At 46.1% G+C, this 24,610-nt stretch overlaps 1 protein-coding gene across 1 annotated transcript; it reads right to left on the bottom strand.

Moving 5' to 3' along the window:
• Positions 1-3,152: 3,152 nt before the first annotated feature.
• KLB (klotho beta) lies at positions 3,153-18,388 on the bottom strand. The gene is made up of 6 exons (XM_061552279.1): positions 17,275-18,388; positions 14,372-14,918; positions 11,314-11,576; positions 7,174-8,121; positions 6,077-6,278; positions 3,153-4,916 (listed from the first exon to the last, which is right to left on the bottom strand). Exons 1-6 carry the CDS (start codon positions 18,019-18,021, stop codon positions 4,516-4,518), a joined length of 3,108 nt encoding a protein of 1,035 aa, XP_061408263.1. The 5' UTR covers positions 18,022-18,388; the 3' UTR covers positions 3,153-4,515.
• Positions 18,389-24,610: the final 6,222 nt, after the last annotated feature.

Genomic DNA, 24,610 nt, shown 5'->3' with positions numbered 1-24,610 from the left:
AGCACCTATGAAGACCAACACAGGTGGTGTGGCTAGCACCAGCTCTGCCAACTCGGTCTCCCCAGTGGCGATGTCTACACACCGCACCAGGTACTCATTTAAGGCTGAATCAAACCTACGGGGAGATTGAGGACCTGTTCAGATATTTGTCACACACACACACACACGGGGGCACCGGCAATGCCACCCACCCTAAACAGTGATGTAGGGACAATCCCGTTATACAGCGTCCAGGTGTTGTTGTTGTTGCACTGTGGGTAAGGACTGGGCAGCAAGGGAGCAGGCTCCGTCTGCATGCCGGTGCGAGGTTTGACTGAGGCGCTTGGCCCTGGGGGGAACACGGGTAGAAGGTTATGGTTTTCTTTAAATTGTGTGGAATTTGTCGCGGACGCCTCCGTATAATTCTTAGATTGTCACTCTGAAACAGGGGGATTTGACACGGCGGTGTTCTTGCCAAACCACTCTTGTTCACGTGTCAGTGTGCGCGAGTGTAGCTTCGAACGAGGCGCAATGTATCTTTGGGTTCAGTTTACACCCATCGTCAATATCCATTTTATATCCACTGCTGGATGACCGCCTCCTCGTGCCGTGCACAGATCTTGTGATGACACCATACATATTCTTAGGTTTTTTCGGTAAAGTCACGTAGGTAAAAAATACAAATTAATAAAAGTAAAATAAAAGTAAAATAAAAATCACGACGTTTCGGAGGCAACACAAGCTTCCGTCTTCAGGTGTAACCGTCACAGCACGCTTGCTGTATCAAGTGCTGTGACGGTTCCACCTGAAGACGGAAGCTTGTGTTGCCTCCGAAACGTCGTGATTTTTATTTAATTTCTATTTTACTTTTATTAATTTAAATTTTTTTACCCACGTGACTTTACCGAAAAAACCTAAGAATATGAATCCTTGCAGTCACGAAAGCTTCAAATCTAGAATTGACACCATACATCTCACGCATGCACTTGAAATTATCTCATCAGTTTGTTTTCCTTCACCTGGAATTCCACAACTTGTTCCATCCATCGGCGGTGACCGTTCCTTATGTGTCCTGCCCAAGCCTTCTTATTTTTCTTTCCACTCAATATGATGATGGCTCTCATTTGCATTTGTATCCCCGACGAGTTTATTCCCATTTTTGTGTCTCAGTCTAAATCCAAGCACGCTCCTCTCTGTGTTTATTTGCATACGTTTCACATTTTTGTTCCAACGTGTTGTGTCAGTGTCCGGGCTTTTGATCCTTTCATAACTGGCGGCTTGCACTAATTACCGGTAATAATTCTAGATCTGAAGCTTTCGTGACTGCAAGGATTCATACTCTTAGGTTTTTTCGGTAAAGTCACGTAGTTAAAAAATATATATTATTTCTATTATTTTTATTATGAAAAAAGAATAATATTATTTCCATTATTTTTATTATTTATTTTTTACCTACGTGATTTTACCGAAAAAAAACCGGTAATAACTTTATTCTTACACGATACTCCAGTGCAAAAGCCTACTTCGTAGCAATAAGAGTTCTGCAGGGAGAGTTCCACTATGGGTTCATTGTTATTGCAGTACATGAACACAAGCTAATAATTTGCCTTAATGAAGTCCCCACTGACTAAAGTGGACCTCCTTTAATCAGCCGTTGCGTTTCACGCCCTTTGAAAAATACGTTCCTGGACTGTGCTGTGGTTTGTCATTCTCTAGCACTGAGCGCCCCCTCGTGCTGAATGCGAACTTAACGTAACTTCGGTGGCGAGATGTTAACATTGTTAACTCTCTTGCCTTGTGTACAGGAGGCCGTGGGTTCGATCCAGACCCTGACGAATGCTGCTGTATATTTGGAGTTTGCGTGTCTCTCTCTCCCCGTGGTCGCGTGGATTTTACTCCGGGTCCTCCAGTTTTCCCCTCCACATTTAGAAACATGCGTTTAGAGTATTTGGCTGCTATACATTTCCACGCGATAAGCCACATAGTTGTGCTATCGCTTCTGAAAAAAGCCGCATTACCTTAGTGGGTCTAACCTGGTAAAATAAAAAAAATAGTTGTCTAACACGGACATTACTCCTACCTCAAGCACCCGTCAAATCTTAACACTAAAGTTGACCTCCGTTACTCCCACAATGTGGTTTATGTCGTCCAAGAAAACAACATCAGCTGGAAGAATAGCAAATACACTAGTATAATCTTGATTTGAAGCTTTCGTGACTGCAGGAATCTATACTCTTTGGTTCTTTCGTTAAAGTCACGTAGGTATAAATAAAATAAATCACGACGTTTCAAACGCAACACAAGCGCCCGTCTTCAGGTGAAAATCGCGATTTTTCGAAACAGCGTGATTTATTTTATTTTATTTCTAACTACATGACTTTATCGAAAGAACCAAAGAGTACACTAATATAATAATTGAATAATGTTTTTTTCCTGTTAGGACGCTTGCCAGTATTTGCAGACTGTATGATTTGGAAGTATTGCACCTACCACCGTGTAACTTTAAGAGCCAGCAATAACTACGCAATGGAGACATTCCATCGCCACTTGAGTACAACACGGAGTCTACATTATACCCAGTGAAATATCAAGAGACAAATACTGTCACAAGTCATAATGTTTATTGTACTCATCGATAACAACAATCTGCCAGATGTTACATTTACAGTACTTTTTTGCACATGTACAGAATATGTCTTATAATATTGCACATATTTTTATTGTACAAAACGATATACACCAGCGCATATCTATAAACAGCTCTTTTAATATACAATCTACGTGTGTACTTGATATTTACACTCAGTAAAGTATTTATGGATATTCATAATAAAAGTTTTGGGTCAGATCGCGTTATTTATAAATGTGTCGTAACCCTCCACCACCCGACACGGCCAATCAGCAAAAAAGTGTCACGTTGACAAAAGACAAATAGTTCACAACTTTAGCCCACCGGTGTGTTGAAGAGTGAATCCACAGAATTGCCCGATGATGCTGGATGTAATTACCAGTGAAACGTCGTACTCAAAAACTGTAAATGTTGTGGATTCACTCTTCAACACACCGGTGGGCTAAAGTAGTGAACTATTTTGTCTTTTGTCAACGTGAACTTTTTTGCTGATTGGCCGTGTCGGGTGGTGGAGGGTTACGACAGATTTCTAAATAACGCGATCTAACCCAAAAACGTTTATTATGAATAATATTGGTCGCGAAAGCCTGCTACGTGTTAAACTATTTATGGATAACAGTTTTTTCTTAATGCAGCCAACGTTACTCGTGAAGAATATTAATCAATAGCGAGAGTGTGTCACTTGTTGCTTTAGGAGTGTCCCCAGGCAGCCCTTTGTAAAATCAATACATCCGTGAGCCGCTCACGACTTATAATATTAAATAAGTATCTCTTATTAAGCTAGTATTGTCAAACATATGTAATTAAAAGTTGTTAGAATGGAGGACATAACGCTCACTTGAGTGTTCCAACTAACAAGCAGTGCTGGTCTTGTACTCCCTTAACACAGCACACTCGAAAATGAAATATAAATACAGAACACAAATGACAAATATATAACTTAAAAAAAATAGAACCAAGAGTCTAAAGTGTTTCTGTGCTCGAACGAGTGCTAGGCGGTACTTATCTCAATTGGCACTTCTGAGAAATGGATGGAAGGTTCACATCCCTGCGATGGGCCACTACACATTTCGTTCAGTGGCCCATCATGACGAAATGTGCAGTGGACACCAACGGGCTATCTACCCATGGATTGTGATGATGATGATGATGGGCACGGGTCCGTCCATATGATATAGCCAGAGGCACCAGAGGTGATGCTTAGTGTACTGACCCTGGTGGGGTGATGGGCCAAGTCGATATGTGGACTTGAGCTCCCAGCAATGAAAGTCCCACGAGTGGTGACTGCGTGAACAATGTGTGCGTTTTATGTCAATTACCTGTGTCACTTGTGCTAGTTTTATCAGTCTTTTTTTTACAAAGCACGTGTAGCATTCACCGAACACAATGTTGAAACCCTGCGTACTGATTAAGCATGTAACGACCCGTTGCTTGGTCAACGTGAACCAATTTGTGTGCTCACGATACGGGCATCGAATTGTGTGTGTAAGAAATTATCATTTACACATTAAGGGCAAATTATGTGCGGATGATATATTCACATTACATTTAGGCTAATTGAGCGAGATAAAAACTTGACACGTAAGATTAAAAAATAAATTATAGGAACAACACAGTAAAAATTACACCGAAAATAAGAAGTTTTTCGATCGAACCGCAATCCCAAATTATAACAATTCTCACCAAGCTGGGACGAGGCGGTGAGTGAATCGTTACAAATAGCAATTATTTCCTTAGTACTGTATCACCCTGAGCTTAACACATTCAAACAGAATAAAATTTTAAGAACTTTTGTCGATAATCTCTTAAATAAATTGTAACTGTTCTACAGCACAGCAGTGATATTTGTTTCATATTATCCACACGTGAGCTCTCCTTCCCCGCTCTTCTACAACGCCGTTGATCAACTAAGCACAGTAGGAGTTCTCCTTTCGCTTGAGCGACGGGTAGAGTTTCCGTCGCTTGCGTCGGTAGACGCAGAAGATGACGAGCAGCAGCGCGCTGGAAAGCAGGCAGCTCGAGAAGAACACCACGTGCCCCTTCGCTCGGAAGAACAAGCACGCCGGGCACAAGGTGCCAGCTTGGGGCGTCCCGCCGGGCGAGGTCGCCCCATCGTCGTCGCCAATGTCGCTGACCCCCGCCGGTTCCGGGAAGCCGTTGGCGGCGATGGTGGCACGGTACCGCCCCAGCGAGGCCTTGGCAGCCGTGTCGTAGTACGGGGAGGCGTAGAGTCCGGAGAGCGGGGCCACCTTGTCGCGAAGTGTCCACGCGAAGTAGCCGCCCACGCGCACCCCGTCCAGCCGGTACGCTGCAGACGATGACGATGATACCAACAAGAAGATACATGGTCACGTAACAAAGACTTAACGCATGCATCAATAACACTGCCCGAAAGGGGAAAACGTATACAGAAGGCGACGTTTTGGCCTTTGGCCCTTCTTCCTGGCAGAGAGGAAAAAATACAGGGTGATCCATTTCTAAATAACGAACTAATTTGTGATTTTTCTAAATAACGAACTAATTTGTGATTTTTCTAAATAACGAACTAATTTGTGATCCATTTCTAAATAACGAAGTAATTTGTGATTTTTCTAAATAACGAAGTAATTTGTGATTTTTCTAAATAACGAAGTAATTTGTGATTTTTCTAAATAACGAACTAATTGATAACGAGCCTCGTACTTATTTCTCAACAGTTGATTGACGAATGTGAAAGCGATGCCTCTGTATCTTACAGAGGAGGATAACGCATTTAATTAGTGTACAGTATTGAGATTGGTGGAAGACAAGCAGAAGCTTTGAATTTAAACGTTTTCTCTATTTCTTTAGATTGTACTGTACTTCGGTACCCTTACATCTTTGCTCCCCACCTTTGGCAACATGTATTGACTGGCTTGGTGCTAGTATGGTCAACTAACCACCACAACTCACATGGCGTGGGGAGGCTCTCATCCAGCAGTGGATTGACAAATAGCTTCACATGTATATCACAGTTGTAGCTATGCGCATGTAATGATTCATCACTCCACGATTCATGACATGAGGTCACGACTCAATTCAAGAGTCACATTCTTTTCGTCTCGTTTGTTCTGTCTGATAAGTATGACAGTGCTGTCTGTGTCATCTGTTTCCTTTGTTCTGTCTGTTTCAATAGTATAAAGATAATGTTTGCATATCATTTACATATGTTGTAAATAACGTATGATCACACGCATGATTTGATGCACGTATTGTGAGTGCAAAAGTATTTTATTGATCGCTTATAACGACATTAATACTATAATTAACTCCAGCAAAGTGATACTTGGGAGATTAATACCACTCAACCTCTAACACTGGGATAAGCTTTGATTTTTATGTATTTTTTTATCACAGTCGTTGAGCACAGTCCCATATGGCCAGCAACAAGCAGCACTAATGAGGGTGCAATCGACAGGACGACGATCGTTGTCGTTCATTCCGCATTACCCTTGAGCATCTCGTTGATGTAGCGCTGGTGGTAGAGCACCCTCAAGCGGTCGTTCGAGGGGGCCCGGTCGTCCACACCGTTGGCTGTGACGAGGATGGCGGCGCCCCTGGATCCGTAGCGCCGCGCCACCCAGCCCAGCATCGCGCGCAGCCCCCACGGCGCCACTGCCAGCCCGCCCGCCGACCGCAACCATGTCATGTCCTGCCAGGGAGAGGTCATGTATGTATGAATGTTGAACTTATGTCGCGCCGTACATAGCCAACCGTGCTAGTCATCCCAGGAGGACAGTGTCATTTGTGAGGGCCCCTTACTCGGACGGGCTTTATGCAACGATGACTCCAAATCAGTAACTGGGTTGGGTTTAGTGGACCAGCATCAATAGCTTGACGATTTTGTCGCTACATCTAGCGACTATTTTGGTTTCCCGAGAAAGAGCATTTGCCAAAGCTATGAGTGACAAATCTAGGAAATGTCTGTGATGAGGACACTGTAGATTTAGCAGCGATCCCCGGTGCGCATTAAGGATTCTATATCAATTTACTATATAAGAATAGGTTTTACCCTTTCTGGCAATAAAACAGGTGTTAAGATGTTAAAACATCAAACTGAAACCTTTTTCAAGAAATCATGTCTGCATTAACCACATATACTTGTGGTGGTCATGCAAACAAAAAACATACTCTGAGCATTTTTTTTATTCTTTCCAAAAGGTTTCAGTTTGGTGTTTTAACATCTTACCACCTGTTTTATTGTCAGAAAGGGTAAAACCTATTCTTATATTTCGATACTGGCAAGGGAGGTCCCATGATCAATTTACTATATTAAAATGTTTGGTATATTGTGTAGTGATGTCATTACCAATATGTGTTATGACTGTCTCTCAGTTTGCTTTGTTTAATACTTGCTAAATTGTCTAGTGATATTTTTGATTACTTTAGAAGGGTCGATCTAATGATACCTAGTGACTTTTTGAGATTTGTTTGGCAACTTTCCACTTTGAAGAGTTGGCAACACAGTGAGCGGATGCGCTGGGCCGTGACGCTACAAAGTGGAATGTTGAGGGAGTCCACACGGCATCTGAGTTTTGGGCACTAACCTTGATGATGTTCACGGCGCGGTCGAGTTCTTGGCTCGAGCCTGGCTTCTCATCGTGCAGCACCAGCCTCGTGGTGAAGTGGTTGAGTGCGATGAAGTCGTATGCTCCCCGCACGGCCGCCTTCTCCTCTTCCGTGAAGCTCGGCACCCGTGACTCTGTGAGGTTGAGCTGCCTGCGATGCGCGATCCAAGAGCGCACCTCCTGCGGGTAATCCCCCGTGCCGAAAATCGGCTCCGCGAACCAGCCCAGGTCGAACAGCATGGCGCGCTCGGCAGTGGCGGCGGCGTCCTCGCCCGCGAACAGGTCGGCCGCCTGGTACCAGTCGGCCCGCAGTGCCAGGGACACTTGGCCGCCCTGCTCTGCACGGAACTCCACGTCGTAGACCCGCCAGGCCCGAGCGTGTGCCCGGATCAGGTTGTGAGCCCTGGCATAGGCGGAGCCAGGGCTGCCCTCGGCGTGAGCGGCCGCGCTCGGCTCGTTGATCGTCAGCCATGTGCGCACGGCACCGCCCAGCTCGCCGAAGCAGAGGCGCGCATACGCCGCAAACGCCTCCACCGCGGAGACATTGAGCCAGCCGCCGGCGTCATTCAGGACCTGGGGGAGGCCCACGTGGCGGTGCGATGGGTGGTACAGCGTAACCACTGGCTCGATGGCGTGTTGCCGCAGCTCGGTGGCGAGGCAGCGGTAGTAGCGCAGTGCGGCGTGGTTGGGCCTCCCGGGGTCGCCTGAGGGCAGCAGCAGAGACCAGCTGAGCGAGAAGCGGTACGCTGTGACGCCGGAGCGCCGCAGTAGGCTCACGGTGTTCCTGATGCTTGTGAAGTCGGTACACTGCGACAGACGCGGTTGCATCTTGAGGCCCGGCAGCTGCAGCAGTTTCCCCGAGTGGTGGACGTCCCATCGGTAGACGCTCGTGTCGGCAAACTGCACCGACGAAGGGGACTCCTCCACCTGGAGCAGGATGAAAAGCACGTGCGTGAAGCATACTCGCTTGCCTGCTTGCCGACTGTATCAGCGCAGTGCTTTACCCGCATGCGTTTTGTTCGGGAGGAATACAGAGCAAGTGGAAGTAAATGAGCGCTAGAGTCAATAGGAAAGTATGACATCTGATTTTTGAAGCAGTACTCCAGCGGGATGGATACATTGCAAGTGATAATATGCTTCGTATATAACGTTCTTTTAACATGATTTTGTCCAATTGCATTCCAATCGTGCTATTGGCGTCATGTTGCATATATAACCCTTGAGCTACACCCATTTCAAACCTTTTAAAACAGTCTGCCTCAGCAGCAGACCATGCTTTCCCACCCGATGATGGACGCTTGTGTTGTGCCCGAAACGTCGTGATTTATTTTATTTTATACCTACGTAACTTTACCGAAAGAACCAAAGAGTATGGATTCCTGCAGTCACGAAAGCTTCAAATCAAGAATGTTGCAAAATCTCAAAACTCTGGGGCTTAGCAATGCATCACCCTGTGCAGAGAAGAGCCCAGGAAGAAGACATGACACAACTAACTTAAACGTTAATTGAATAGGCCTCTATATCGACACTAGGGGCACACCTTTTATTTCCCCTGCAAAGAGTGTTCATCGCTTGTCAATCAAACGGCAGTGTTTGGAGCTGGAATTTAGCCAAACCACGCAAAACAACATTATAATGCAATCGTTTTCACGTGCAGTCATTGGTGACGATGCTAAGATCACCAGCTCGCTAAACTCAATTACGGGTGTTTTGTCTGGATTTAATAAGTTTGTTCAGGAACCCATCGATGTCATCACAGTGTTTGGGAGCCCTTGGCCAACAGGCTACATCCCCCCCCTCCCCCGTCTATTGACCGCCATACAGAAACCTGTGCTGGAGGCCAATGATCGTTTTTTAAAGCGCTTGCAGTGCCAAGCCTTTTTTGTCGACATACCAAGCAAGGCCAATCTCAATAAATTAATTGCTGATAGCACTGCAAAGCCTTTGTTCGAGTCCTCTGCATTCTTGGAATATTTCCACTGCATAAGGCAGCAAACATTCCGCTCTCTCTCCCGAGTGGAAAAAAAAATCGAACATGTCTGCGCACCTCTGGGTCTGCACAGTTTGCCTTAGAGCTCTCGGATTAATCCCAAATGCAAAGAGTTATGTGCAGGTAAGTGGAGAGGCAGCCACCCTTGTTTAATGAGCCTCTGTGTGCTTGATAACGGCAGGGCTGGTCTTGATGCCACGTGCTGATAAACATCACAATTGGGTATCACAGCGCAGGTCAGCAGCCAAGCATTTTTCCCCTTTTGTTAGGCAAATATCTTTGGCTGGGCCACGCCACCAATCAGTCTGTGAACTCCCTCTGTCTACGCGGTTGTCTGCCTGTGAAGGAGACAGGTTAATGAATAATGCACTTTGAAATGTTTACATGTAAAAGCGTAACATGTTTAGTTGCCATGCTGTTTTTAGAAACGTCTACTTTGTATGATGTTAATTGTCTGGTGCCATGCACATACGGTCCTGCTCTGAAGGAATCACAGCTGGAAGTTGAAATGATGGGTAGAGCGGTGGCATAGCGATATGTGCGCTCTGCTATGAACCAAGCGACTCGAGCTAGATTCCCAGGCACGGCTACCATCAGTGGCGAGTGACATCTGAACTGATCCTGGCCCTCAACTCCCCCAACACACGCTGACCAGCATGGCGAAGTCGTGACACCGGGAGGGCTTCATCCAGCAGTGGATTGATTCAGGGCTGTAAAATATATCAGCCACTATACCCGCATTACCGAATACAGCAAAACCTCCCCTCCTCTCGCGGGTTCAGTTCTTGCTTTTTTGCAGTTTCGCGACAAATTTATTGAGGCACAGTTCACCAATCGGCGCCCCTGTGGCTCAACCATTCGCGGTTAACCGCGATATTCCTGTACGCATCGTAACTGTACTGAACACATCGTAACTGTACTGCATTGTAACTGTACTGAACACATCGTAATTGTACTGCATTGTAACTGTACTGAGCACACGCTGTGCCGTGTTATTTCCATCTTGTTTCCCAAGCGTCCCTTCGAGGGTCCCAGGCCACGTGGTGTTCCCAATGAAGATCAGCCACACGATTTTTCTGCCTGGAGTGTACACTACTATTGTACACTACACTATATGTTTACACTGTATGTATATTGAACTTCTTTTCCACTATACGTAGCCAACTGTGCTAATCGGAGGTTGTGCTGTCTCCGAGTAGATTTACATTCGGCAGATACTTAAAAGCCCCATGTGATTCTTGTCGTGTTGTTAAAAGTTTCATTGCATCATATCAAAACCATGATTTCGTAGCCTGCCAGTAAACCTTGTAAGAAATTAACAGATATCGAGGCGGTAAAATTGCACAACAACCCAATAAACGCTGGTGCCAGTTACGTAATAAATTACACCTGACATCTGTAAATGTGGCATTTGGGTGCATAGTTCATTTAACTTGTTTTTTTTTATACGTATGGCCACATCTCGGTTGAATGTCCAACTTGATATCGTTTTGAAAACTCATGGGTACCCTTAAAACGTCTTTATTTGAAGCATTTTACGTAGATTATTAAGAATGCATTTTGGTGACCATTATCATTAGCCATGATTAATCCACTGCTAGATGAAAGCCTCCCCAACTTAAATACATTTCATATTCAACTTACATCAATATACTGTAGAAATGAATATAATATTCATCCCTTTCTCAATCGACCGTTGGGTGAGGGCCTCCCCATACCATTTAGATTATAGGGGTTATCTGACCATATTTCACCTTCCTGGTCCGTGTGTGTTGGTGAAGTGGGAGTCCAGGATGAGAACAGGGATTGTCTACTGTCACCAAGAAGAAAAGAAGGTCTTGACATTAATTGCCAAATTACCATCAGCGGTTTATAGTGAAAGAGTCTCAAATTAGGTAATGAGGAATGGTGTGGTTGGGCTGAAGCAAGCGGTGTCTCGTGGCTCCGGCTGTGGAAGCTATAAAATTCTGCCTCAGGTTTTCCAGTCTTGGGTAAAGGGCACAGGTGGATTATGTAACAATTGATATGCATGTAACCATTTTCCCTCCCCCAGCAATTCCATGAAATGTCACGGATTCGGCGGCGGGGGAGGGATCACCATTCCATCATTTTTTTTGCCACACGCTCACCTCAACGATGCCCTCCGTCACTCCCCAGGAGAAGGTGCTGGGGAACGTGCCGTACAGGGGCGGCTCGGGCTCGGGGAAGCCGTTGCGGGCGATGACCTGGCGGTAGAGCTGTGCCGACGATTTGGGCCGGCGTGCGCGTCCGGGCGACGTGAAATCGACGTGCATCAGGCCGCGCCGCAGCCGGAAGCCGTGGCCCCACTCGAAGCCGTCGAGCAGCGACCAGGCTGTGAAGCCTTCAAGCCTCACCCCGTCCTCGCGCACGGCTGCAGGGTAACAGGGGTCCGTGTGAGCTGCATCATCATCATCGTCGGTGGCGGCGACGGCTTTATCACCGGCATCATCTACAGCAGTGTTTTTCACAAATTTTCAGTGTGAGGGCCGCCTCACATTTTCAACCATTGGGTTTGACAGCACGATGTCGTGTTTTCACATTTGTGTATTGTCAGTGGCCGCACATCAGGAGCCGCACTAAAGGCCAACAGGGGCTGCCTACTGGCGCGCGGGCCTTGCAATGAAGACCACTGATCTACAGCATAGTCAGCCACAGAGCAGCACCATCAGTGGCATCACCATCATTTTATTATTTACACTGCGCTTCATAAAGTATTAAGAAAAGTCCAGAAACATACCAGGACATGTTGGTTAGTGAGTGACCGACTAATCAATACTCTTATATAAGCGCACAACTTTATCTATCTGTGATGAACGCTGCATTTTACGTCGTTTTCATGCAGGGGGCGCTGCAAACCTACGCGCCCCCTGCATGAACGACGGAGGCGCAGGAACAAAGGTTCGATTACGTTGGAATCGATCTGCAGACGGCGGTCTTTTCGCACGGCCAGCAGCTCTATATCGCCTTATCTCGATCCCGCAATCCCAAACAGGTGAAAGTCCGCATCAAAACGAACCCCCGGCAAGGCCATCTACTTAACGACGAGAGAAAATTCACACGAAATGTCGTTTTCAATTAAGTCTTCCAGATGTAAAATGATATAAGCTTTTAATGAAGAAATACAATTTTCTAATTCAAAAGATAATACAATTCAAAGATGTTTCATTTTACAACTTCAAAACGGAGCATCGGGTGCTTGCGTGAATGCGTCGTTCGTGTGGCTTTCCTGGCCGAAGGCCGTAAATGGTTGTGAGGGGCACCGCAGGCGTCCCCGAACAACCCCTCGTTATCATATATTTGCCTTTGGAGAAAACACTTTAATAATGGCTTAGTAGTAGTAACAATAGTAACTACTACAAAGTGTCTTCTTGGTTCTTTCAGTAAAGTCACGTAGACTCTATCTACTCGACAGACCTGCTCTCCACCTGAGGACGGCTGCTTGCGTTGTGACCGAAACGTCGTGAGAATTATTTTATTATGTTTTATTATTATTATTTTATTATTTCCATTCTACGTGACTTTACCGAAAGAACCAAGAAGATGAATCTCTGCAGTCACGAAAGCTTTAAATCGAAATTTACTACAAAGTGCTGTCAACGTCTCAAGCAAAGCCATTAAAGGATGCTGTTTGTCTTCAGATGTTTTCTGAATAAGTATAACGTCTTTAGATTGGTCTCGATCTGACTGCCAGAGAGGACTCCTTGACAAGCGGTGGTGGGTAGGCTATTCCATAATGTAGGTTAGAAAGCGCTTGCAGCAGCTTTGTAAGTTATTACTTGCTCCTGGAGAGTCTGACGGTTGCCAGAATCTAATGAATTGCCTCACTGAACGATAATAATGAGCCGGGGCAAAGCCGTGGCGATCACCCAATTCTCTCCAGGCCTCGTTCTGCCGCGCTGTGTGTTGCAGTTGAACGCTTCCCGTCGATGAAACAGTGTCAGTGTGCTGACACTAACGAGCAGCACGCAGTGGTACTGATACTGATTTAGATTGAAAGGCATCAGTCAGTGGTGGCAGTTCCACGTGACGATGTTGGGGACCAGCCTGCCAATTGCACAACCTGCTGTTGTATTTGGTGCCACTTCTGGTAATTCTATTGTGGGTAAATTAATCAAACATGTTGACCCAGAAGACTCAGCTAGAGGGCCTTGATATGGTTATTCTTAAAAAAGAAAAGGTTCATCCTTAACCACCAACATAGGTATAACAAATCAACAAGTTACTAATGTAACCAAAATTATTACTTGTTACAATCAAAAGTATAAAATTGGTACCGAGGCAGACAGTTGTTGGTATCAACAGTGAGGCCTGCTGTTATTGAAAAAGAGTAAGATGATGGTAATAATTATGAAATACGAATGAAAGTGACACAGCAGCTAGTTCAAGGAAGGAATTGCTGTGACCTGAAACATTCATAAACAATACTTGAGTTGGCATTCCAGTTTCCTCAAACATATAATTTATATGAAGGCTTTCATGATCAATTCGATTTTAATAACGCCACACGATCTAACCCCAAATCAACCAATTATGGATCATCTTTGCTCATCTGCTAGAGTTTTGCTGTTGTGACTGACGAAGATGATGGGGATTTTATGCCCCAAATTTTAACCAAAACGTGCTATTGGCATCATGTTATTAAATTTTAAAAAATTCCATAACATTAGAAAACAGCCAGTAGAAGGAGATATCGTGGAACTGTTTCTGAAATTTCTTCAAGTGACCTCTTATCCACAGCAATTTCCCACTTGCCCTGCTACAGACAGAAATGTTCACCACATGATGAAATACCATTCAAACTGATATTTCTTCGTGGAATGTTGATTTTGCTTAATTAAGCGTACAACCGGACTGATGCCTTTACCGAAAAAACCTAACAATATGAATCCTTGCAGTCACGAAAGCTTCAAATCTAGAATTGATGCCTTCAGCTCAGCACACTTTAGAACCTGGTAAAAACGCAGGCAGCTGAAATCTTGAATCAAACCTAGGAAATCAGCGTTGCAAACTCAGCACTCTGACCTCTGAGGCACACCCCACCACCTTGATAATGGTGATGATGATAACAGTGGTGACACGAATATACATGCATGTAGATTGAACATCTTTCGCACCGTACATAGCCAACCGCACTAATCGGAGGTTCGATGCATGACACTGCCCTACCTCGCAGGGCGTCGTTCAGGAAGCTCTTGAGCATGTACATGTTGGCGGTGTCACGCGTGCCCCCATCGCCATCCGAGAACCACCCGCTCTCGGCGAGCATGATGCGCGGCCGGTCGTACTCGAGTGACACCCAGCTGAGCAGGGGCCTCAGACGCAACGCCGCCTCCTGCCCGGCGCGCCGTGCCACCTCCAGCCGCTCGAAGTTGGTGGGGCCGAACGCGAGTGCGAAGAAGTCGGCCGAGCCGCGCACCTCGTCCCGCTCGGACAGACTGAACGTGGGCAGACGCGCGCCCAGCTCGTTGCGCATGCTGGCCGGGTAGTCGCCGTCATGGAAGATGGGCCGCGCGAACCAGCCCAGCGCCGAGTCGAGCGAGCGCTGGCACGCGACGATATTGGATGCGCTGGTTCCACCGTGGCCGGCGGCAGCGTTGGGGCTGTGGCTGCCTCCTCGCGGCTCCACCCAGTGCGAGCCGAGCACCAGCGACACCTCGCCGCCCTGCGTCGGCTTGAAGTGGCGCTGGTAGATGCGGTAGGCACGGGCGTGCGCCTGTGACAGAGATGCGGGATCGCAGGTCGCAGAGTGACCGTCGGTAGCCTTCATCGACAGGCGAGAATCTGTGCAAAGGCAGTGCTTTTCTAGGAGTGATCTGTCACATCTTTACGTGTTGGTGCAGGTATGAAAGCCAGATAACTTATTAAACATAATTGCAGGAAGTTGGGAATATTTTGGATGCGTAAATAGAAGAGATGGAGACAACCTGGAGGGATTGGTCCTACATTGAGTGATTGAAAGGAAACGAACTTGAGGTCACCTCATACTAGATGATGGCTACGATGGAGTAAAAATTTCTGGAAAATATTCAAATATTGGAGGAGGAATTGGTGAAACTTGAGAACTGGACTGAAATCTCTTCAGGTCAAAAACGACCTCCAGACAACGAACAGATCACCTCCACGCATATAACAATCTCCAGCCCATGATTGAATGATGACTATTCTGGGTCGTGATTGTGATTCTCACATTGTTACGTGTCGTGTCGTTTGTACAATATTCTATTCTGAACTCTAAATAAGGACAATTTATTTAAGTGTTGTCCTCGCTCGATATGTTTTTGATTTGAAAAGAAACATGTTTTTGATAATGTTTTTGCTTTTCACTGGAACAACACAAATTATATTGGTTTGTCATATACTTCATATAAAGGTACAGGAGTTGAGAGCCTAATTTGTACAATGTGTCTCTTTTGTAAGCGAGACCTGGGAAATCTACAACGTGTCTGATACCCTGGGTCTCCCTTTCACAAGAATAAAAATAAATCTAAACATGATCTTATCCTGCAGTGTAATTATGTAGATGTCGTTACACATATATATATCAAATAGACGTTAGACTGTGCCTGTGAAATGTCACCGTTCAGTCCTACGAAGACTCAATCTGGACATCTGTGAAAAAGAGCTTCATAGCTCATCGGATTCCTCCAGCCTAAATAAAGATTCTGAGTCTGACTGCCTTTCCCTCCTGTCCCACGCACCCACCTTCCTCAACATATCTACCACCACCTCAGTTCACCCCCCACCCCCCCACATAGTGTTATTACGTTACTGTGCATTACATGATTGTTATAAGTATTGTAAGTTTTATGTTTATGTGCATATGTGACAGATGAGCAATGCACAATTGTGTGTAGAGAATCTGTACGGCTGAGTTGCACATTCTGCAAAGTCAAGAATGGTCTTCCATCATAGGAATCCGGAATTTTCGCTATAAGCTCAGTACAACGACCAACCCAAGTCTCATTTCAATGCGAGGACAATTACCGTAGACTTGCATATACTTTTATATAAATTGTACAATATGTGAAGTGCTGAACCAGGCACATTCTCTCTCTGTGTTATCTCGACCCAACACCGGCGAGTGAGACCAATCAACCTCTGCACTGTGATTGGGGCGCCAACGTAGCGAGATGTTGACTACCTCGCCTGGTATGCAGGAGGCCGTGGGTTCGATCCCGATCCCGACCCTGACACCTGTATTTATGGAGTGTGCGTGTTCTCCCCGTGGTCGCGTGGATTTTTCTCCGGGTCCTCCGGTTTTCCCCTCCACGTTTAGAATCAACATGCATTTAGAGTATTTGGCTGCAATCAATTTCCACGTGATAAGCCACTTCATTCGGCTATCATTTGTGGCCAGGTCGCATCTGAAAAAGAGCTACATAGCTCAGTGGGCCTTACCTGGTAAAAAATAAAAAATAGTTTACATCGTTTTTTAGAAAGTTTCGTTTTATGATTTTCCAAGCGAAAGTCGTAAAGTTTGGCTTGACAGCCGTTCTAGCACATCGATAGATGTTAATCTATTGCCGAGTTCAGAGCGTCTATATTCCATTAGCCGATGAGTACATTACCTTTGAGACTACAAGTTCATATGATGACACCTGACATTTTATGGTGTTTCCGACGTGGAGGTGTATTACATCCCATGGACCAAGAGATAAGTGCATATTCACAAGGATGTGGGGAATGGAATGCGCATACGATACATCCATGGACGTAAGTGATTGTATGATAATTTTGTGATCTATGCAAGGGCGTGTTACACTGTTGATATATACACTGCGTACAATATTGTGTATGGAAGATGCGTGATATGTACACGTGGGATTGTGGGATCATATGCCATGTTATACGTGATTGTGCATATAACAGTGATTGTATAATCGTATGACACGCACATGGACCTACAGACTATGCGATGATGTGATGTATACAACAGAGACGTGAAGACTGCATTATGCGCATGTACTTAGACACATGCTGCGCTAAGAATAATTACATTTCATGGATAATGATCACGATGGTGGTGGATGTATGGCATGCAACCCTCCCCCCGACCCCACCCCACCCACCTTGATGAGATTGTGAGCCACCACGTAGGGAGAGATGCCGGGGTCTCTGATCCCGGGCGCGTGCGCGCCGCTCCCGTAGCCGTGCCACGCCACCGCGTACGGGTTGTGAACCGTGAACCAGGTGCGTACGCGGTCCCCGAACGCTCGGAAGCAGAACTCTGCGTACTCCGCGAACGCGTCCACCGTAGCCTCGCTCAGCCACCCGCCGTGGCGCTCCTGTAGGGCTTGCGGAAGGTCCCAGTGGTAGAGGGTGACCACGGGACGGATCCCTGCGCGCACCAGCAGGTCGATGGTCTCGTTGTAGAAGCGCAGCCCTGCCGCACTGGGCTCTGACGCCGAGGCGTTGGGCAGGAGCCGAGGCCACGAGATGGAGAATTTGTAGTGGCTCACGCCGAGCCAACGCAACGCTTCCACGTCCTCTTCCGCGTGGTGGTAGCCGTCGCTCGCCACGTCCCCGCTGGAGCCATCGAACATCTCTGGGTGCCCGTGGGTGAACTTGTCCCAGATGGAGGCGGCTTTGCCATCCGCGTCCCAGGCGCCCTCCACCTGGTAGGCGGCCGTGCCCACGGACCACGAAAAGCCCTCGGGGAATCGCACCTCGTCGGCTGGAGGGGACGTGGTGGAACCCGAGCTGAACTTCTCCCAAGCCTTCATGCCGTCCGATGGCTTGGCGTGGACATGCCGGTGGTGAGGCTGGTGGAGCAGCAGGAAGAGGCAGACCAGCGGTGTGATATTTGACGTTGTCATTGTCCCATCCGCGAGCGCGCAGAACGCATCAAATGTCCATGGTCTAAGTTGTCCACCTTGTTGACAGGCACAGGTGCGTGTGCACCGAAGTGCTCACCTGCGTTCGATTGCGCGCCCTCCAACAACCGCGCAACAAAAACGTGTCTCGCTTCGATTATTCGTGCGTGGTGAGCGCTTTAAGGAACAACCCTGAATTAATACCAGCCCGTGACGCGTGCGTGCGTGCCCCTGTAAAAATACCTGCCACCATAACCCTTCGTAAGATAACGTTAGGTGAACATCAGTGCCCAATACCTGACGCCCACACCTCCACCTCGCGTGCGCATTCCCCGCTACTGAGCGGCGCGCAAGGAGGGACCCGCTTGGTCGCCCGCCCTGGCGCTCTGCTCCATCAATTATTACCCAGTTATTGACTCTTGACGCAAACACACAGCGAGCCCCAACCCCCAAAACTATCCCCCGTCACCCCACAAAAGCCTATCTCGCCCCCCCCCTGCCCGCTAGTTGATAACAGGTGCGTGTGCGTGTGTATGTATGTGAGCGGTGGCGCAGCGGTTAGCGCGCTACGCCACGAACTCAGGCGACCCGAGTTCGATTCCCCGCTCACGATCAATAACAGTGGCGAATATTTGAACTGGTCCTGGACCTCCCCCAAAGTCCACTCTGTCTCAAATGAGTACCTGGTTGCGGTGTGTAAACATCGCCACTAGGGAGACAAAGGCAGCCGGGCGTGGTGCTGGCCACCCACCCCCTCGTGTGCCGTGCCGGCCTTCATAGGTGCTGTAAGGTAACAGCACTTGCCCCGCCAGTCTGTTAAGGCTACACGGGGGGTCTTTGTCTTTGCACGCCTCTGATTCTCGGCCACGGAGAGCATCAGAAGCGAGTGATTCCTGAACCGGTCCTGGACTTTCTCGAAAACCAACCTCGTCTCAAATGACTTTCTTTCGTGTGGCTGATGTAGAGATGCAAAGCAACGGCTTATTGTAATGTTAATGAGCGTTTAAGGTGGGGTGTGTGGGTGTGTGTGGGTGTGGGTGTGTGTGATCGTTGCCGGCCAACTCTGCTAAGCGAGAAATCACGGTGAATACTATCAACGCGTCGACCGAACATCGATTGAACATCGATCGTCGGTCTGCAACAACAACACAAGTGCCTGGTGCGGTGCGTCAACAATATCAGCAATGGGGACAACAGAGAGAGAGAGGCCTTAATAGGTGCTCGCCAACAGAATTGTAAAGGCTCTGCGCATCTGTTTGTGGCGCAGTGGTTCTATCATTGCGCAACAAGCCACGGCCACCTGGGTTCAAATCCTAGCACGGCTGACATCGGTGACAAGTGGTGTCAGAACGTGGCATTGGGCCTCCCCTAATACCTGCCGAGGTATGAATACTGTACCAGCAGTGGGGAGACAAAGGCGGCCGGGCGTGGAACTGGCACACAATACCTCCTCTAGATCTGTGTGTAGTGTAGTGATTCTAGATTTGAAGCTTTCGTGACTGCAAGGATTCATACTCTTAGGTTTTTCGGAAAAGTCACGTAGGTAAAAATAAATAATCAAAAAATAAATAATACGTGACTTTACCGAAAAACCCTAAGAGTATGTAGTGTAGTGGTTAACGCGCTACGGCTACAAACCCGGCGAGCCGGGTCCTGGGCATCTTCTAGGTCGACTCAGCCTCAAATGAGTACCTGGTGTGTGGGTGTAAACATCGCCACTGGGGAGACAAAGGCGGCCGGGCGTGGTGCTGGCCACCCAACCCCCTCGTGTGCCGTGCCGGCCTTCATAGGTGCTACTCGCGAACAGCACTTGGCCCAACACTCTATTCAGACTACACGGGGGATCTTTGTCTTTTGCTTTTCAACCTCGTCTACCACCGACCTGTCTGCCACTGCTGTGTTTCTTAAATGTTATCAAGATCGGGGTGTGTGTTTATTTGTAAATAGGGAACTCCCTCGCCAAAAAGGGCAATGCATCTCAATGGGATCGCATCTGATTTGGTAAACCTGAGCAATTACTGTAATTGAAATCTAATGTCAATGCATATGCATGCTGATTAGGTTAAACAAGTTGAAAATGTACGTGTACAGTCTATAGTCAGTTCATTTCGGGTAAGAATTACGTCGTACATTAATACTATGGCCAACGTAATTGATAGAACATCAGAACATTATCTTTTTATCAGCTTCATGATAACGTACAGCCCTTCGTCAATCCACTGCTGGACGCGAAGCAAGGCCGTAGCCATGGAGTCAACATTGGGGGGGACCAAATCTTCCAGGGGGTCTAGGCTCCCCCCCCCCGAAAAAATATCTAAAATTGAAAACGAATTTCCTGCCTAAAATATTTAAAAATCCAGTAACACATAGGATGGGCTTTTTTTATTTACAATAATGTCTAATAGTGTATTGTATTACATTGCTCTGTTTTTTTATTTTTAACCTTTTCTTGTTTCATTGTATGTAATGCCAGAGATTAGGGATTAATAAACTACAACCATAACCACAATCATATAAACAGAAATCTATTTTATAGCAATATATTGGCGGGGGGGCATTTTCAGCATATTTGAACATATTTGAATATATGTTATAATTATATTATAATTACGGCGTTGACGCGAAGGCCTCTCACGTCGTGTTAGTCGTGCGAGCTGTTGGTGTACACGACCATACTTCACCATGCTGGTCAGTTCGGGTTGGTGAAGGGCAGTGGCCCATGAGCGATTTAGATGTCACTCGCCACTGATGTTATCCGTGGTCGGGGAATTGAACACAGCGTTGTGTGGGACCGCTGCGTCGTGGCTTAACTGATATAATCAACTCATAAGCGTGCTTAGATACAGGCGAATGGTGAATACTCGTATTTAAATAATCCTACTTATTAATGAATACATTTGCAATGTCTCGTTCACATATCCGTCTCCACGTGAAAGAAGATACATGTTGTACACAACCCATCAGCGGCACGGTGTTCTGCTAATGCATCAGCAGCATTGGTTCAAGAAAAGAAAACTTAGGGCCGGTTTCGACACACGGTTTCTCATCAGCGGTCAGACCTGGCATTCATCAATGTTGGTGAACTGCTGAACTGATAGGCAAGGACGTCTCTTCACGATATGGGTCTTAGTTCGACGCAATATCACATAGTAATGCATAACTTAATCATTCGCTCCGTTATGAATAATAAACACAACTTACGTCTTACAATAACCACGTTCGTTAATATTCATCACCATACAATAATTATAGATTTGAAGTTTTCGTGACTGCAAGGATCCATACTCTTTGGTTCTTTCGGTAAAGTGACGTAGGTGAAAATAAAAAGAAGAATAATACAATATTCATATCTTCTTGGTTCTTTCGGTAAAGTCACGTAGAAGGGAAATAATAAAATAATAAAACATAAAACATAATAAAATACAATTCAAGACTTTACCGAAAGAACCAAGAAGATGAATCCCTGCAGTCACGAAAGCTTTAAATCGAAATTTTATATTCATAGCATTTATGTATTACACCGAGGGTTGAGCGGTGACGAAACATCTTGCAGACTGCGCGCTATGAACCCTGAAAAACTGAGTTGGACTCCCAGCCACGGCTAACATCAGTAGCGAGTTACATTTTTCGCTATCCTCCCTTCATCATCGTGGTGAAGTATGGTCAAACAACCCCCCCCCCCCATGGCCGACACGGCAAAGAGAAGCTTTCATTCAGCAGTGAATAGACTAAAGGGTGTGCATTGTTATTGGAATTTCATACAACAGTAGTTTTTTAAAGATTTGCTGGCTGGCCGGAGGGAAGGACAGACGGACGGGGACGTCTTAAGCACGCCGTATATAATTGCCAGGTGTTCATACGTGCAAGATAAGCATGTGCCTAATACCTACTGACAATTATATTGCACTGAATGTACCGTAGCATTCGTCAATCTTGTGTTCCAATCTCAGTCTAAGCAATATCCATTGAGCAACGGCAGACACGCACGGGCATGTGCCGAGGCAGTAAGTGCAACTATGCACTGCGTTGAGTATATATACACAAGACAAATGTTAACTTTAAACTACTGGAGGTGCTATAACAAAGACTACAGCGAGTCACTCACGGGCGTCAATGAGACGGGCTCGTTTTAAAAGTCTTGCTGATGGATAATAATGTTTGTAACATGACACGCCACGGCAACTCGACATACAAGGCGTGCCTTGATAGAGTTTATATTACAATCGGTCCCCTCTACCTCGTGAATTTAGACAAGGGGTGGGAGGGAGCCTTTTACCCTTACGGAGGGACGAAACAGGACTTTAATATTATACCTTTGGGGGCCACAACATAAACACACATTAGCGTCGTCGAATCGAAATGCGAGAATAACGTTTCGTTTATCGCGCGTACAAGTTTGGCATTGCAGTGGCGTCCGTGTGACTGAGCACGTGTGAAATTATAAACGTCCAGTTTCCATACTCTTTGGTTCTTTCGGTAAAGTCACGTAGGTATAAAATAAAATAAATCACGACGTTTCGATCGCAACACAAGCGTTCGTCCTCAGGCGGAAAAAAATATAATCCAGCAGTGTAACTGCTGAACCAGCGAGAGAGCTGTTACAAAAGATTATATATTTCGATTTAAAGCTTTCGTGACTGCAGGGATTAATCTTCTTGGTTCTTTCGGTAAAGTCACGTAGAAGGGATATAATAAAATAATAAAAATAAAACATAATAAAATAATTCTCACGACGTTTCGGCCACAACGCAAGCAGCCGTCCTCAGGTGAAGAACGTTTCGGCCACAACGCAAGTAGCCGTCCTCAGGTGAAGAACGGCTGCTTGCGTTGTGGCCGAAACGTCGTGAGAATTATTTTATGTTTTATTTTTATTATTTTATTATTTCCCTTCTACGTGACTTTACCGAAAGAACCAAGAAGATGAAGATTATATATGTGGCGATGGGCAAACCGGTGGGGTCTGAGCTGGAAAAGGAATTCCATCCACGGACGCAAGCACGTCAGTTGTGTTAATGGGGGAGAGGGAGAGGTGGATTAGGGAGGGAGATTAGCATGAATGAGCTTCCATAAGAGTATCATGCCCGCATATGCGCACAACAGCAGTGTTAACGAGAGATTAGCACCGTGAGAGTGCAATGCAAAGGAATCGATTTAGTGCGACTGAGAATCCTTGCGGTGACGGATGAACGATTCGTTTCGAAGTGTTGGGCATCATGTGGCGGTGGGGCTTTCTCAAGCGGATTCGCCTGGGCAACTTCTGCCCAAAGGGGCCGTAGGTTCATATTCTTACGTTTTTTCGGTAAAGTCACGTAGGTAAAAAATTTAAATTAATAAAAGTAAAATAAAACAAATTAAAAAATTCACGACGTTTCGGAAGCAACAGGTTAAAAACACTACCCACCTCGGCATTTTGACGCCGAGCTGTGTCTATCGCATGGAATCTCGTGATCCCATTATTGTCAAGCAGAGAGCGTGTGTCAAGCGAGGTTCGGCTGAGACGTTTAGGATTCGTCTTCCCCGTACACACGTTGCTATCCGTCAGAGTCTTCTTGGTTCTTTCGGTAAAGTCACGTAGAAGGGAAGTAATAAAATAATAAAAATAATAAAAATTATGTTTTCTTTTTATTATTTTATTACTTCCCTTCTACGTGACTTTACCGAAAGAACCAAGAAGATGAATCTCTGCAGTCACGAAAGCTTTAAATCGAAATCCGTCAGAGCTGAAGGGCAAACATGAAAACAGTGGAACAGGTTAGTCTTGTGTACAAACAGGGCGCGCGCACGCTGGTGTTACCCAGTCCCACAATAACCTCGTGCGTGTACTGACACTACACACATGATCAGATTCTCTGGCCAATATCAATGAATGGACTTAAGTTGAGATTTTGCATACACACACAACTGGTTATGCGGCTTGAAAAGAGAGCGACGCCAGCGTGTTAAGGACACAATGCTGACTGCTCGTCGTCTTATCCGACGCATCAGCTCATTAAGTCCAAGTGAGAGCGGGTTTTCCTGCTCTTGGTTTGATTGACAAAGCGTTGAAGGTTGGCCAAATGAAGTAACTATTAAAGATTAAGTTATAAGTGATTTAGCCATTCAATCGCTTTGGGTTCGTTTAAACTGCCTGATGTGCGGACCTTGGAGTGTCATGCTATCTAATGCGTGATGGGCTTTGGTTTCTACAGGTTAAGGTTTATTTTGGCACGAGTAGCACAACATATACATTCAGCTGGGTGCTTAAATAGGGGACCCATCTTTCATAGCTACAATACATAGTGTCCAAGCAAACTCTGGACCGGTTTCGATATTCAGTGTCTCATCAGCGGAGTCAGGCTTGCTTGAATCGATGCTGAACGGCCAGATGATTCTGGTAATGACACAAGTCTGATACAACTCTAAGCGTCGAAACCGGTCCATGGTTTAGTTGTGAATAAATGTTGCTGAATTTATGCACCCCCAGAAGGCCGTGGGCCGATGATTTGCGTAAAAAAAATTATTTTCTATTTTTTATACGGAAAGACGGATAAGTACAGGGTACATTTTGTTAATTTATATTCTACACAACGACGCTAATGGAAATTGTGTGTCA

The sequence above is a fragment of the Lethenteron reissneri genome, chromosome 16, assembly GCF_015708825.2.
Source record: "Lethenteron reissneri isolate LAM-NWPU_2019-01 chromosome 16, ASM1570882v1, whole genome shotgun sequence".
Classification (NCBI taxonomy): domain Eukaryota; kingdom Metazoa; phylum Chordata; class Hyperoartia; order Petromyzontiformes; family Petromyzontidae; genus Lethenteron; species Lethenteron reissneri.
This window is presented reverse-complemented; position numbering and strand designations above follow the sequence as displayed.